The 16,212-nt window shown below is 33.3% G+C and overlaps 3 protein-coding genes across 4 annotated transcripts; 2 read left to right on the forward strand and 1 right to left on the reverse strand.

Moving 5' to 3' along the window:
- Positions 1–968: 968 nt before the first annotated feature.
- On the forward strand, positions 969–9,173 carry LOC117212239. 2 transcript variants are annotated; one of them, XM_033456854.1, is made up of 4 exons: positions 969–2,295; positions 8,266–8,360; positions 8,654–8,843; positions 8,949–9,173. In XM_033456854.1, the coding sequence occupies exons 1-4, from the start codon at positions 2,287–2,289 to the stop codon at positions 9,069–9,071; spliced, it is 417 nt and encodes a 138-aa protein (XP_033312745.1). In that variant the 5' UTR covers positions 969–2,286; the 3' UTR covers positions 9,072–9,173. The 2 variants fall into 2 exon arrangements, with proteins under 2 accessions (XP_033312745.1, XP_033312743.1); XM_033456852.1 differs by lacking the exon at positions 969–2,295 and adding an exon at positions 6,755–6,877.
- A 1,287-nt stretch (positions 9,174–10,460) lies between these two features.
- Positions 10,461–13,901, forward strand: LOC117212203. The gene is made up of 7 exons (XM_033456765.1): positions 10,461–11,614; positions 11,688–11,849; positions 11,919–12,083; positions 12,184–12,412; positions 12,494–12,574; positions 12,659–12,949; positions 13,058–13,901. The coding sequence occupies exons 1-7, from the start codon at positions 10,617–10,619 to the stop codon at positions 13,154–13,156; spliced, it is 2,025 nt and encodes a 674-aa protein (XP_033312656.1). The 5' UTR covers positions 10,461–10,616; the 3' UTR covers positions 13,157–13,901.
- An 86-nt stretch (positions 13,902–13,987) lies between these two features.
- Positions 13,988–16,028, reverse strand: LOC117212204 (mitochondrial ornithine transporter 1). Its single transcript, XM_033456766.1, has 5 exons — positions 15,499–16,028; positions 14,922–15,158; positions 14,678–14,844; positions 14,331–14,603; positions 13,988–14,251 (listed from the first exon to the last, which is right to left on the reverse strand). The coding sequence occupies exons 1-5, from the start codon at positions 15,581–15,583 to the stop codon at positions 14,066–14,068; spliced, it is 948 nt and encodes a 315-aa protein (XP_033312657.1). The 5' UTR covers positions 15,584–16,028; the 3' UTR covers positions 13,988–14,065.
- Positions 16,029–16,212: the final 184 nt, after the last annotated feature.

Consider the following 16,212-nt stretch of genomic DNA (forward strand, 5'->3'; position numbering starts at 1 on the left):
GATGAAAAATTTAAGCATAAGGGGTAGTGACATCACAGAATAAAGCAAGATCTTTCTTCGTGACGTACGTCGATATAGCTGCTCTATACTACGTAATGGTTGCGGTGATAAATGCCGAATTACGCAGATCCTTCGCCCCAAAGGCGCCGCTAAGTCTGTCCTTCTCATCTCTTCACACTCCTCCTCCCTTCTTTCTTCTTACTATTAAAGCATTTTCGAATCTTTTTTTCTTTCCCTCTTCAACGTATTTCCATTGAATAGAAGTTCGAATAATTGCGAATTAATTGCAATAGCTTTTGATGATCGTTACCGTTTTCGCGCTTCTTTTGGCCGCACTGCGGAAAACATCATACAAAAACGATCGTTACGATTTCATCGACTTGCAACGATTCCACCAGGCAATTAAACGAAACGAAGAGATCCAATTTATTCGTAATCGTAGGAGGAAAAGTTATGTGTTGCTCAAGAAAATTCCTTGAAGGGTAGATCAACTGATACGATCGATTACGAAACTACGACTTCTATTATTATTATTAAAGGTGTAGTAGTTGTCGAAGACAAAAGATCTAGGTTCTTTACAATTGGACTGACGCTTCACCTATTCATGAAAAGATATTTTAAACGAACTTTCCTCAACCACTTGCCACGCGTAAAAGTAAGAAAGAACAAAGAAGGAAAGAGAAAGAAAGCGAACGACTGCTTTTTCATATTAAACAGATACCTGGCTGCCAAGTCTTGCCTGTCGTTTTTAATGAGACCTACGCGGGCGTTGTGGGTTAATTATTCCTGAAAAAAAAAGAAAAATAAACTCGCGTCTGTAATTCTTACGTTCGTTAACCATCGTCGTCGGTGATTTTTTAAGAGTATCTTTCGAAACTGATATTAAGTTCCGCTGTTCCATTATAAACGGTTCGACGACATTTGCTCGCAATATCTCGGTTAATCGATTTCTTAATATTTCTGTACTATTTTCTTCAGCACTGCTCATTGAACGCTAATCATCGAAATTACGTACCAACTAATTAATTAGGTTCTGGAGTTCAGTCTGCACTGAATCGTGAGAATCAGAGTCTCACGCATGAGACTCTCGAACGATGCCTAAGAAAACGTAAGAACAGCAAGAAGGAAGAAGAAGGAGAAGATTCCTTACGCTCAGACGAGTCTACGAAGATTTTAATATACCAAGATACAATGGTGATAGAAGGTTTGACGGCCAAAAAGAGCGAAGTCTATTCGAGCGTGCAAATACAAATATCAACTGCAATTGTATCTAAAGGTTGCGAAAGCAATCTATCCGGCTATATTTCTTCGTTTCGACGTCTATACATTGATTTCGTTTTAAGAGAAGCAATTTCGTCGGAAGTAAAAGTCATAAGCGAAACTTAAAATTTCAATGATCTAAATAATCTAATGGCAATTTCTCCAAGTACTGTGACGTAAATTGTGACGAGACAACCACCTTCCTGTATCGCTTCGATTTCACGCACGTAATTTCTTTTCCCGATCACAATCCGTAAATTTCCAAAAACAAACGGTCCACGACCAAACCACGCATCATTACTTCAATCCAATTTCGAGTCGAAAGAAAGAAAATGCAATTGCACGAATCGAAAGTTATCGTGCTATATCGTATCTAGAAACGATGTCCTCGCTCCGCTCGGGCTTCATTCATAGAGGTTCATTCATGAATCTTCGTTCTTACTACGTAAGAAATTTCTACGTCTGAAAAACAGTTTTTCGATGCTCGCCGGTCGCCAGTTTCGCCGAGGGATTTCCTGTGATATCATCGTTCGGGGTGGAGACTAATCCAATGACGTAATGAACCAGAGGGTGTACAATACATACGGGGCGGCCGTAACGACGTGGAGGAGGAACACATCGGTGATGCTGGTACCAATAGTGGTGGATTCAGCTCTGCTTCTCTTGGTGGTACGGAAGAAGAACGTAGAAGAGGGGTGAGTGGTTGCAGTATAAATGTGGCCCGCGCAAGCTCCACCAATCACTCGCCCTCTGACCTCCAAACTCCAAGCTCTCAAGCTCTCGTGGTACCAAACACCCCCTCTTCGTTCATACGATCAAGAGACAAGCCAGCACGTCGGCACTGGAACTCGTGCCTCGTGATCACCGCGTGGTGGTGTCATTCGAGTATCATCGCCGAGGACCGCTCGCTACCATCGAGGCCAACCCTTAACTTCGACTCCAGCAGAAACTCGAAATTGTTCGCTCTACGTGGCAGCACGATTTGCTTATTCCTTCGACCTGCGATACCTCTTTAATCTCACAAACATGGTAACGGTAAGTGTTAACGCATTTTCACTAACATCTTCATTTTCTTCCATTCCGTTACGTTCGTTTTTTTTCGTTTCTTCTCGTTTGATTCGCACGATCGGTTCAATAGAAGGGTGATCAACAATTTCACCGAACATTGAAAATGTCGAAAGTCCCTCGACGACAACCCACGTCTATGGACACGAATTTATTTCTAACATATCGCGAGTTTGGCACACCTAGTTTAAAGTCGCCGTAAACATTGGGGGAGGAAAGAAACAGAGGTGTGACGTGTATCGGATAGAAGCGTTGAACCCAAACAGTTCGTTGATCTTCTCTGTTCCGTCGTACGAAATTGTCATCGCTGAGACTCCTTCGAGTCATTTACGACAAACCAGTTACGTGCGCAACGGTATTCGTCGCGTTGAGTTTAGGAAAATCATCTCGGTTCTAACGAACACGGCTCCAGTCGAACGAACGAAACGGTTTGTAACAAGTACTTATCGTTAGACCCAGCAATTCGTTAGATAATATTTTCGTTATAAAATCGTTTCGTCGATTAGCTATATATATCCGTACGTCTGGACACATCTTTTTGCTGTTCATAACTGATAAATTTTAAAGTACGCATATCCGTGTTACACAATGTTAATCTAAATAAAAAAAGGAAAGAAAATATAGTAAAACGGCGCGTGGTTTGTGAGAAAAGTGAAATTAGTTTTATTAAATAATCGTACGAAGTAGATTAAGCTGCGTTAATTCGAGAATCGAGTTTGCTGAATTTTCTTACGTGACAAATTTTTAAATAACTTTAAACTGTAGATTTATATGGTCGATATACTAGTGATAGGAGATAGAGGCAACAAAGGAATACGAGAAAAAGTGGTTGTGAATAGAGTTATGAATCATAAAAAAAAAGGAAAGATGCCATCTATAACATCTACATTTTACGTACCATAGAAAGCAAAATTTACTAGCGCAGAAATTTACGCGAAAAGAATTTACTTTATGTTATTATCGGGAGTTAATTATCTCGTGACAACAATTGGCCGCGTTCCTCGTAAATTCAACATTGGACAAAATTATTATACGATGTAAGGAATGTGCCTGCTATGATCAGTTTATCTCTCTCTCTCTCTCTCTGTCTTCTGTCTTCTATTTGGCTGGAGAATAACAATCGGACAATGAGATGTGACGGCGAACCAGAAACCAATAGGAATGAAATAGAATGCAAGAGATAGGAAACTAGAAGGATATCCAACCACTTCGGGTACGCTACGTCTAATTCGATGTGTCGCCGGCGAATACATAAAGCTTTTCTTGTTTGCACTGGGAGAAATGTTTACGATTCATCCATAGCTGCACGGCGCCACGGATTTTCGTGTACTCGTTATCACGCGTTAGAGATTCATCACTGCCACCCGGGATCAGCAGCTGTGTATTTTCATGGCCATAATTATCGAAGATCCTTTGCCTTATTCTAACGGACCGCGATAGCTATGAATAATTCGTTTCTCGATACGCAACTAAACAGCACCACGAATTCGTACGACAGTCTGACGTGAAAGAATGATAGATCGATGTACTGAAATGACGATTCCATGTTACAACATTAGCGGTTTCCAGTTTTCACGTGCTTTCACCGTATTCATTAAATAACATTTTTTTTCTTTTCGATCAATGAGCTGATCCGGACGTTGAATTACGTAGAGCATGATGGAAACCGAGTGAATTTTATGACCCTCCGACTGTCAATGAATAAAGTTGTAACTTTAGTTTAAGAGAAAAAATAACCCGCTGCTCGACGAATTTATACATTCGCGTAGCAGAGTCAACACGTTTTGCACTGGTTATACCAATAGACGTTCTTTTTTCGTATTATCGTTTAGAAATACGTCTCTTTTTATTAACTTAAATTAAATTAAAATTGAGTATATTTCTTTAGCCGTCTGAAAAGAAAAAGATTAATTTTGAATCGAAGTAAAGATATTTTATATCGCGAACAACGTACTTTCGCGCGATCGAACGCACGGTCAAACGAAAAGTTTCTTCAACAAAGTGGAATAAAATGAATTCAACGACGAGGAAAGTGCGTATAGGAGAATTCGGATATAAAGCGAAAGGATACGACAACGCGAGTGAAAAACTAAAAAGGGGGAGGCGTGGAAAAAGAAAAAGAAGAAGAGTGGAGAGGTTTTTCTATGCCACGAGACAGAGAGACGCCAAGGCGCCCCATTTCCGAGCCAGGGGTTAAATCGTGCGTTTCTAGCTTTTCCCTACTATCTCGCTTGCCTTCTTCTCCTTATTCTCATCCGCTCCCTGTCCACTCTACCTCCCTGAATAATTATTTGCGCTTCTTATATTTCCGTTCAATTTTACCAACGAAGACAATTTTTCTTACGGATTACCGATTCGACGTCAAATGTAAATATCGCTGCTCCCTTTAAAATTCGCTCGCTATACAATTCCTGCGTTTCTTTCTAAAAAGCACTTTTAGCACTAAAAGCACTTGGTACTGCAACTTTGTTTTGAAAATTTTTTACTGTAGAAAATTGTCTGCGGTATTTATATTGGAATTTTAGCAAAGTCGCCTGCATTTTGAGAATGATAGGAACGAACGCGAATCGTTTTATAGAACAAACGAACGGTTCGAAAATGCCATTAACTAGATTCGCGAGGTCGAGTTAAAAAAATCGTAGAGTCTGGACAATTTGATAAAACGATTACAGCGACCAAGATAGTAACGTTTATAAGCGTTCGTCTATGAAATGATTCGATTCGGATCAGCAGACTGTGACCTCGGACGAAATTTAATAACCCGTCTCGTTCCGACGAGTTACGACGAACAGACGCGACAGCAAATCGTGCATCGTCCGTGCCGAAATTTATGTTATTTATTCCAAAGCTGACTATCGGTGGAAAATACCAGAGGTAGCTCGTAGATATTCTGCTTTTCTATGAAGGAATAGCGTGAAAAATCGGCATACAAATTCATTTAACCTCCGTAGAAATGAACATCGACTTCTACGTATTATAAAATTATAAGCGTCTCACTAATTATCACGTAAATGTAACCAGATATAAAAGCTTTGATACATTTGATGCCAAATGAGAATGAAAATTATAGGGGGAAAAAGAGGACAAAGATCGGTATAATAATAACAGATGAAAGAAAATACATTGTTCGATCTTTAGCAAAAAATTCCACGTGACCAGTGATGCGAGCTCTTACTTTTAATATTAAATGAATTTAATGATAATACAAAAGAAACATACAACGGACGTGTTATATTTGACTGGAATAGAGATAAATTTTTAAATCATTCGAAATTTTTATATCAACGCGTAGGTAGAACATTTTCGTCCAGAGGTCGATACGCAACTTCTTTTTTGCCTAAAGCGTTCCCTAACAAGGCATAAAGATTATAGGAGAACAGGGACAAAAGAATCCTTGGAGACTTTGAATTTCATCCCCTCGAACACCGATTTTCGATGAATTACACGAAATTTATACATTATGTTAATAGCGTTTGATTAGTCGCCATTACGTAACTGCCTGTGAGCAAACAGTGAATGGTTCCACGAAAAAGCGGTAACTGATACCATCGCATCGAAAGGGGGATAGATCGAACAATTCCATTGCGAAACCCACACGAAAAACTTTCCCTCTGATAATTAATTTGTTGCGGCCCGTTATCGTTATCAGTTTAAATTCGCTTAATTTCGTTTATTTTTCATTCGTGATTCCGGAATTGAAAAAAAAAGCTTCTAAACTTTTTGTTAAAAAGCACGTGAAATGGTAGGAAAATGTGGTTTCGGGTCAACTCATATTTGAATCAACTTACGTGACAATTGCCTGTATCAAATAATAAGACTGTACGGTTATGGTAGCGCCGTAACGTAACGTATTTCATAATGAAGAAATATAGACGAGAATGTCAGTACCCGTGCTAACAACATGCTACAGCATTCGTATAAAAAGGTGAAAATACCGTGATATATCTGAGTTTGTAGAACACGCTCATTTCCGAAGACTACGAGACGGTCTTTTTCAATTAAAAATCCACCGACATCCCTGTACATTTTCCATCAAAGCAAAAACGTTTTTGCTGCACATTCACAGCCGCATTACCTCTGATGCGTGTGGGAAATATAAAACGATATTCACGTCGTAAATGAACAGTATTGTATTTGTATATCAACAAGTCTCTGAGTTTCGTTCTTTTTTTTTTTTTTTTTTTAATAAATATTCGAATTTCTGTCGTTCTTATCTATCTCTACAAAGAAACTATGTTGTATACGTGTATGTATAGCGATTTTGATAGAAACAGGAAAGATTACGCTGGTTTCTCCTTTACGAAGTCAAAAACAAAAAGAAGACCCTGACGTACCACAATAGTTGCTGTGGGTATGCCAAAGCTTTTTAGAGTGTATCGTCAACTGTCGATCAATTTGCATAATTTCTGTAATTGCAATACCCACCAATTAGCTGAAATTAACCATGTGCAACATTACCGCGCGGTTCCGTCACCACCTACTACCTATACCCTGTTCAGTGGTTCCTTTGATAAATTCCAAATTAATACATGAACGTCGTCGAACGACAATCGTGAGTAAAAATTAACGTTACATGTTTGCGATTGCCGGAAAGAAATATTACTTTCGTCTTGATAGTCTCGTATCGTTGCCTCGAAAGTTGCAATATGTTACAAATAAAAGTCGTAACCAAAGAAAAAAAAAAAAAAAGAAAAATAAAGAGAAAAGAGCAACAAAGGACACTATCGAAAACACGTGTCTACCTATGTGGTTGAAAGAGCGATTTTAATCGTGATTTAAGGATATTAAAATGTATAACGGCGAGCATAATTTTGCCCTAACCGCGAGATATCGTTTTACATCTTGATTAAAATTGTTCGACAAAGCACCCGGAAGACGCATTAAGATTTATCTCACGTATCGTGATTTTATCATCCTTGTTAAATCTACTATGCGACGACTATAGGCGTTTAATCGATAACCATCGGAAACACCGATTTATATTCCGTTTACAAATTCTTCATGAGACTGTTATACGTAGTCTGGCATACGTACGTATAAGTACATAGGTAAATGCCCAGCGAAATCTGAATCGAATCGCGACAGCACATGTCCTCTCAGGAAACACTACACGTAAACTGGAAATTAACTAATTGACCTGGATTAGGAACGAATCAGAGGTAAATTGTAGGCAACCGCGTTGATTATTACGTTAAAATAACAAAGATATTAAAAGTAATGTATACATTTAACGTACACTTTTTCAATCGGTACATTGAAAGCTTTTTACGGGAAAACAGCTATTTTCTTTTCAAACTAAGTTATTGGTTTCACCAAGATCAAATTTAGCGTTTTACCATTTAAAAGGTATAAAGTTATAAAATTATATTTCACGAATTTAGAAAAGAAACGCTCCGATCAAATATGTTTTCTACATTGCGAAACTTCGATCTCGTATATTTCGCATTTTTATGTATTCTTTATTCTTAGTAAATCAATGTCAGACGCAACGTACGCCCACTTAAATTTTGAGACCCTTGTACGTTTCGGCGTACGATATTTTCTATCCAATGAGATTATTAAGAGCTGCATTCGAAACGTTCGCTCGCAAATAACAAGAACAAGATGTGGAAAAGAACAGGTTGGCGCAAATTGGGTGATACGCCACTAACTTGTTCTCCTTTTTGCCTTCGTCAAGTTGAAAATAAAAGGAAATCTGATATTGATTTTGGATGAAGTCGTCTTCCCTCCCCCGATTGACAAGCCGGACACGAAAATTGCTGAAATTCAATGACTTCTGCTTTCGCGCAGACAAACTTATATGACGTCGATTCGTTTCTTAAGTTATTTCCATTTTTATCGTTAGCGACGTAAAATATATAAAACAATAACGAACCGATTTATTATTTCTCGAATATTGAAAACTCGTAAATGAATAATAATTATCGAAATTGTTTACAGGTTGTGGCTTACATCCAACGATGCATGATCATTTTTGCCATCCTACTTTGTTATTTTCACGTTCGGAGTGAACGTAGTGAAAGCGTGAATTGCGAGTATGTATACATATGTATATATTTTTATTAAATTTAATAATATGAGTAGACTGCGGATGTTTATGCAAATTTATATTTTTATTAACGCGATTAAACGAATGGAATCTAAGCAGAGATCCGTTTTACGCGCCAAGTATTGTAGAAACTATACTTTGGATATTTTATATATTTTTGCATCATACCATACGCATTCTATACATTTTTGCACTTTCAAAATTCGTATAAATGTATAGAAATACACAGTCTAGATATGAGAAACATGAACAGTAATTATATTCCTTATATCTCCATAGAGCATTTCCGTACCATCAAATGTGTAGAGGTTCAATGTCAAGAAAACGTGCAATGTTCCCGATCATGTACGGATTAGGATGCGAGGGGAGTGAAGGAAACATAAATTGCATCAAGGAATTTGAAGAAAGACATCGTATTCCTTACATTCCTCTATCAAAGTCAAAACTGTTGATTGCTTTGCTTGACGATGTAAGTTATTTTATTATCTTTCTTATCTATACGTCGAAAGTTAATCGAGCAAAATATTGAGAAAGCGGTAATAGACAGGTTTGATATCTTCTTGATCTGTTATAGGATCTGCAAAAGGATATTACACGATCTGCTCGCCACAAATTAAGAAACGATGAAATGAATAAACGAAAGCCATCTATAATAGAGAACTTCTTGTCGGAATTGGACTCTTCGGACAACTATTGAATAAAATGATCAGGAAATACAAATTTTCTCGACTTGTGCAAACATTTTTCATCATTTAAAATTTTAGAAATATATATTTAGTCTTCTTTCTCTTTCTCTCTGGCTGTCTGGCTGTCTGTCTGTCTGTCTGTCTCTCTCTCTCTCTCTCTCTTCCTTCTTCTCTCTTCTTCCCACTCTCTTCTTCCCTCTCTGCCTCCCTCTCGCTCTGTCTCTCCCTCACCCTCTCTATCATATACGCGAAATAAAACTTTCCCTTTACTTTTACCTTTGTATTAGAAATCTTCTTGCTTCACTTGTTTTTTTCTGTTTCCTATCTTTTCTGTTTTCAAGTAGTCATATTGCTTCTTCGTTTTTAAAACCAAATTATAATTAAACCATTGTATCCACGTTACTAACAATACACATGTGTTACAGTATAAAAAATATATTTGAAATTCGAAGCAACTCCTTAAATAAACCTACTAAAAAAAAACAATTGTGATGTTAAAATATTATCATTTTACATTTTATTATAATATGTAGCATAACTATTATTCATCAAACTTGTATATAAACAAATTAAAAAGGAATAACATAGACTGTTTTCGGAAGAGAATGTTGTTAATGTTGTTTATTTCTACAACTAAGAAATTTCGTATATTATTTTATATACTTGTAAAGTTTTCAAATGTACTGATGAATGAAACTATTAACGTAAAATTCATAACAATTTGAATTTTATAATTGTACAATAAATTATTGTATTTATGCGATTATTTTTGAAATTATATTTAGTAAAAGAATTTAATGAAAAACCGGCAATAGATAACTTAGTGTTTACTTATTTTTTGTGGAGATATAAAAATGAAACGTAACATGAACGCAGGATAAAAAATGAATAACTAAGAATATAAAAGAATGATGAGAATGATCAGTATATATACAAATAATTTTTGTACATAAAATTCAGTAGTGATACAATTTCTTTTCAAATGAGTAATGTCAACTATTACTTTTCACCATGTCTAATTTATATGTACATTCTATTAATTTATATGTATACAGCGTATAACTAATTTATTGTCATAGTTCATTTGAATTAAAGATATTGACTATCATCGATAAAAAGTAAAAACATAAATATTTAAATGTAAGTATTTATGTATACATATGTATACACACATACATATATATGTATGTTCAAAAGTTTAAAGCAAACTAATGTAATTTCTTTTCTTGAGAAATGAGAACTATATATTTATAGTAATACATAAATAATTAAAAAATTTTATTCTTGTTCATTCTATAAAATCACATTAAAATTATAATTGTTTTTAATTTAGCATATTTATATTTTATACATGCATGTGACTATACATATACGTAAACAAAGATAAAATATATGTATATAGATACATATACATATATAAGTATCTCGTTCACTACGAATTGGAATTGCAGCCATGTGAGAAGTTTCTGGTTCTGATTTCAGTTTTGTATACAAAGTTTTATTTAAAAGTTAAACGTATTTAATAAATAGCGCATCTTCTAATAAAAATCCAAAATATGAATGTTATTGCAAGAACGAGTTTAATCGTACTAAATTGTACTAAAACAATGATTTTGAGGTTACATAATAAGTCATACTTTGCAAATACGACTAATTACACATGGACTTTAAAACCATATTCAAGATTTATAGAAAAATATAAATGCTTCGTTCTATGCCAGAGATATAAAGCAGTTGCAGTCAATAAAAATTGCCAAGATAATCCTATAAAAGAAAATATTTACATACCTGAACATAAAATCATGCATTTAATACTTCAAGATTCCATATATTATGATAAGACTATTTTTCCACGCATTAAATCAAATGCAATAGTTACTTCTGAGGACATAGAAGATCTTTATAATGTAGATTGGTCACATGAATCTGCAGAGAATATTTCTAATGCTGTTAAGAAATTGGCATATTCTTATTTAAGTGGCACATGTTTGGAAATATCACTTCATGACAGGATTTTAGAAGCCTGTATTAAACAGCTCCCAGTAATGCAGGATAAACAAATAAAACTTTTAATGCAATGTTTAATTACGTTACATGATATAGTAACAGTATCACCTGTTTATAAAGAACTGATGAAAGCATTAGATACAGAATGTATAAAACGATTTTATAATTCAAATACTGAGCAAATGTTATTAATAATTGATGCATTTTATCAGCTTAATGTTACAAATCTTGAGTTTATGTGGCGTGCAATGAGAAAATTGCTTTCAAAACCGCATAGACTTTCTGGAAAAGCATTAGTTCAACTGTTCTTTTTTCTACCTTTGATTGATTCAAAATCATTTATAAATATATTTGAAATCGAATATCGGTTAGAAGAATGCATACATGAACTTGTTGCAGACGAAATAGGTATAATCGCAAGAGGTTTTTTTTTAAATAAAAGGAATATTGGCAACAAAGCCTTATTACCAATAATGATGGATAAAGTTAAGAAACATACTACTACCGTGAACAGTGTTACTTTAGCAGCATTTATGAAACTTATTAGGTAATAATACAACTTATTATACATAATTTTTTATAGTAATTGTTATTATAACACATATAAATATGTGATACAGATTTAGTAACTGTTTACATTGTTTAAAAATCTTTCAAGAATTATTGATATCTTTACATGACGAGATACCACGACTATCATTAAAATGTCTAACCCATATAACACATGCATTTGGATCTTTTCGTGTATATGATGAAATTTTAACAAATTCCATTATTCAAAGGTAAGTTAAGTAAGAGAAAAGTAATAATAACACATTCACTTATAAAAGAATTGCTTATTATTAATTTAGATTAGAAAATGAAATGGAAACTGCAAGAGTAAAAGATATTGAAAGAATTATTTATGGCATATGTACAGTTACTCCTATGACAGATTACTATAGCAATGTATGCTACAAATTATTGAACGAAATAATGTTAACTTATAAGACTATCAGAGCAAGTGAAATTAATAGGTAAATATTTTGTTTCCATATAATAATTACATATAGTACATACATATATTTAGAAATGTATTATGCAAAAATCAGTGATTCCATTATATATTAAATATAGCTATCCAATATCGTTAGTACGTATTCTGACATTCTTAACAATTAAAAATATATATGCACCAGAATTAATTCAACACGTATTTGACCCAACATTTATAAAAAATACATACAAAAATAATCTCAAATTGTTGACAAATGAATGGCTGATATTACACTGCTCAGTAAAAATAGAATTGCCTTATTACAAAGGTCCATTACTGACAGATAATATGTATGAATATTTAGTAAAGGTACAGTGTAGTAAATAGAATTAAAAACTTACATTTTGCAGTTAGATAATTAAATATATTGAAACTTTTTTACTATTATAGAAATTTCATAAATATGACGATGATATCTACAGAAAGGACACCAATGTGAAGTTAAGGATGGAAATTGTATATATCTGTAAGGTATACAATACAAAATTATATTTAAGAAAAGCGCTCAAAAAATAGTAATGAAACATATTTAATGCATTAATATTATTATTTTAGAAAAAATTAGGAATAGATGTATATGTTGATTATATTTTACCTCAGTATTCAACTAGAGATATTGTCATTGGTATGGATACATGTAACAATCCTATTAAAATTGATTCTATTTTATCGGCAATGCCGACAAACTCGATCAAAAGTGTAAATAATGATGAATTAAAAAGAATAAAATGGAAAGTTATAGTTCCAATAATGGTTTTAATAAAAGTATCAGGTCATGATGGTTATATTGGATACATCCAGAGAAAATGTAGACAACTTGAAGTTCTAGGATACACACCGATTATGGTAATTTCTAAAATTATTGTTTCTTTTTTACAATGATATATAAATGATACATTAACTTCAGAATTGTTGAATAATGCATATATACTAATGGATTTTTAATTTTTATAGGTTTATGAGGATCAGTGGAATTATCTTGATGAAGAAAATAAAGAGAAATATTTAAAACAATTAATTTATCAAGATATTAAATCTAATTCATTTGAATGAAATAATTGTTTTGATATGAGAAAAGGTTTCCTTAAAAAGTAAATTCTGAAAACTTGATGAACTTTTTGAGTCTCCAAAGTCTCTAAAAAATAATTAGTCTTGAAATATTGTCATATTATATATATATGTCGGATTAAGGTTGGAATTTTGGGCGTTCGATGAACCTTCACTCAAGTTTACCGGTACAAATGTAGGTACTACAAGAGGCTACAAGTAATAGCGGCGATAGGATGGTCGCGATGCCGATGACAACGAATTCAGGTTCGACAACGAATCCACGGTCCACGGGATGACGAGCGCCAACGCAATACATGATTTGGATAACTCAATCAGCAATTCGCCCAACGACTAACTAACTAACTAACTCGTAATCCAAATGAAACTGCCCTTATATAGTCCTTTTCCCACTCCTTGGGTCAATCTCTGTTTTTGAGGAGAGCTGCACAACTATTTTCTACTTCCGTTATTACACTCATCAATTATGTAGTAATTATCATTACTACATCAATTCTACTCCCGTGACCGTGGGTACGTTCGGTGACTCATTATATCACCTCAAGCCCAAACCCATCGTCATAAACCTTAAGTGCCCGCATAACTATTTCTTCGTTTATTGCTTAAATGTCGATGTCGTAAACATCTGGATTGGAGTATTGGGTTTTTCCGAACATTCTAAAGAAAGGTCCCAATGTCCTTCCATCTCCGACATATATATACACACACATACAATAATATTATTGTTGTATTATAGACATTAATTATACAAGTTATAATATATAATATAATATAATAATAATAATAATTTTGTATAGAAAATCATTTTCATATCAGTTATTTTCAAATCCATTTATTATAGCCTATTTTATGCCTTATAATAAAAAGAATAATATCATATAAATATAATTTATTCTATTGGCTGTTCTCAAAAAAATCAAGCATGAATCTTTTAGAATATTCATAAGTTACAAATAATGTAGCTGTTGCTGGTACTGTCCTTATTAATGTTGGTTTTAAACCATTGTACAAAGAGCTAATACCTTCATTTTTTACGATGTCTTTCATAACTACTAATGCAGGACTTTTCAAATTTTTAATCTTTAAAAAAAGAATTAGAATATAAAACTTATTTATATTCTTGATTCGTATTATTTATATTATATAAAATGAAACTAACCTGTATCCTACTCTTAACTACATCTGCTGGAAATATTACAAGCCATAAGACACTTCCACCAATGGCACCAGCTACCATGGTTCTCTGCCATCCTATGTCATTCTTACTTTCATTTGGTTTTGTTAGAAGTTCTCTGGTTACTTCATAGCCTCCAAAAAAAAAGAAATATCCAGGCATTTCACGTGCTATAGTTGATGACAAACCAGTAAATAAACCTTTTATGCCTTGTTCTTTAAGAATTTGACGTGTTAATCCCCATGGACCAATTTCTTTCTAAACAAAATAATTTTTCTCAAAACATGAGTTTTTCTATAAATTTTACATATTAACTTTTTTATCTTAGTTACCTTAGCGACAGTTAATACTGATTTCATTTCCATTTGAACTTCTCTTACTGCTTGTAGCTTACATTTTATAAGTTCCGTAGGACATAATGTTAAAGAAGAGAAAAATGCAGCAAAAAATCCAGCACAAGCATTTTGAATTGATGTCAAATCTTCTATTTTTTTAATACCTATATAAATAAAACTTTTTTTTAATTAAAAACGTTAGTTCTTTTAACTGCATTGCATTTTAAAAAAATTATAGTACCTAAAACATTGGAAATAACTTTCTGACATCCTCCATATGCAGCAAACAATACTGAATTCTCAGCAACATTAGCAACTAGTGCAGGTATAGTTCCTGCATATAAACCACGCATTATTCCATCTGCTTTCAGGGTTTGTAAAAAGCAATTTGTCATTCCCTTATACATGGAGGGAAAGGTTTGCATTTTTACCTTAACTGTATCTAATGGTTGACCAACATATACAAGTGCTATCCCACCTTAGGTCAAAATGAAACATAATTATACTAAATAATTAATCCTTTTGCAACAAGCAGAGATCATTTATTTTTACTAATATATTCATTCATTTGTTGTTAGTAATCGCACAGTAACTAATTACTGACAACAATAAGGTTAAGCACTTCTTAAGAAAATTTGATTTCATAACATAAAATAGATTTAAGAAAAGATTATATAAGTAAAAATTATATAGATTACTATAAAAAATACAGATATTTGAAATTTTATTCATCTCATAATCGATTTATTTATTTCCTATTGATTTTAAGATTGTTTGTGCATTGATAAAAGTAATGATGTATTAGAATGTATTGTTACCGAGTGATCCAGAAATAAAGTCAATTAAACCAGCTCTAATACTATTTAATTGTTGATTTTCTTTTTCAGCAAATTCAAATGTCATCTTTATGTATATATCTAAATCAATAAACTCCAAATTCTAATGATTAATGAAATAACAGGTTAAGACATGCTATTCCGTTATTGTATTAACTACGATTTGAATGTTTATCTGTTATCGAATGGGAAAGATAAGAGAGGTCTATTTACTGACTAAAAATTACTAATACGATTTGTATCTTTGGTCTGATAAGCCTTTTTATTTACACAATGCATTTACATCTTTACAAGTTTCTAAATGCACGCATGCGCATTTGTATCTATACGAGATTGATAAAGAAATTGTTCATTGATCGGTGACAATTGAAGTATCAAATAGCCAATAATAAATTTAAAAATCATATTTCGCATACTCATGTACACAAGAAATTTCTGTACACAGCTAATTTTTATCTAGTCTAGAATAAATCTCGCTATAGTCTTTTGATCATGCGATGAATTCATCTTATAGCAATCGTATCTTTTATGGTACACATTTCTATAAGTTTTAATTGTATACTGCAGTGACATAATTAATAAAGTATCAAGCATTTATAATTTAACCTAAAATGGATTACTTTATAAAAACTCAAATACACAGCATTGTATTCAAAATGAAACTATTACAGTTTGTAAAGTATGATAAGTAATACA

Source organism: Bombus bifarius, unplaced genomic scaffold (genome assembly GCF_011952205.1).
Source record: "Bombus bifarius isolate JDL3187 unplaced genomic scaffold, Bbif_JDL3187 scf7180000008286, whole genome shotgun sequence".
Classification (NCBI taxonomy): domain Eukaryota; kingdom Metazoa; phylum Arthropoda; class Insecta; order Hymenoptera; family Apidae; genus Bombus; species Bombus bifarius.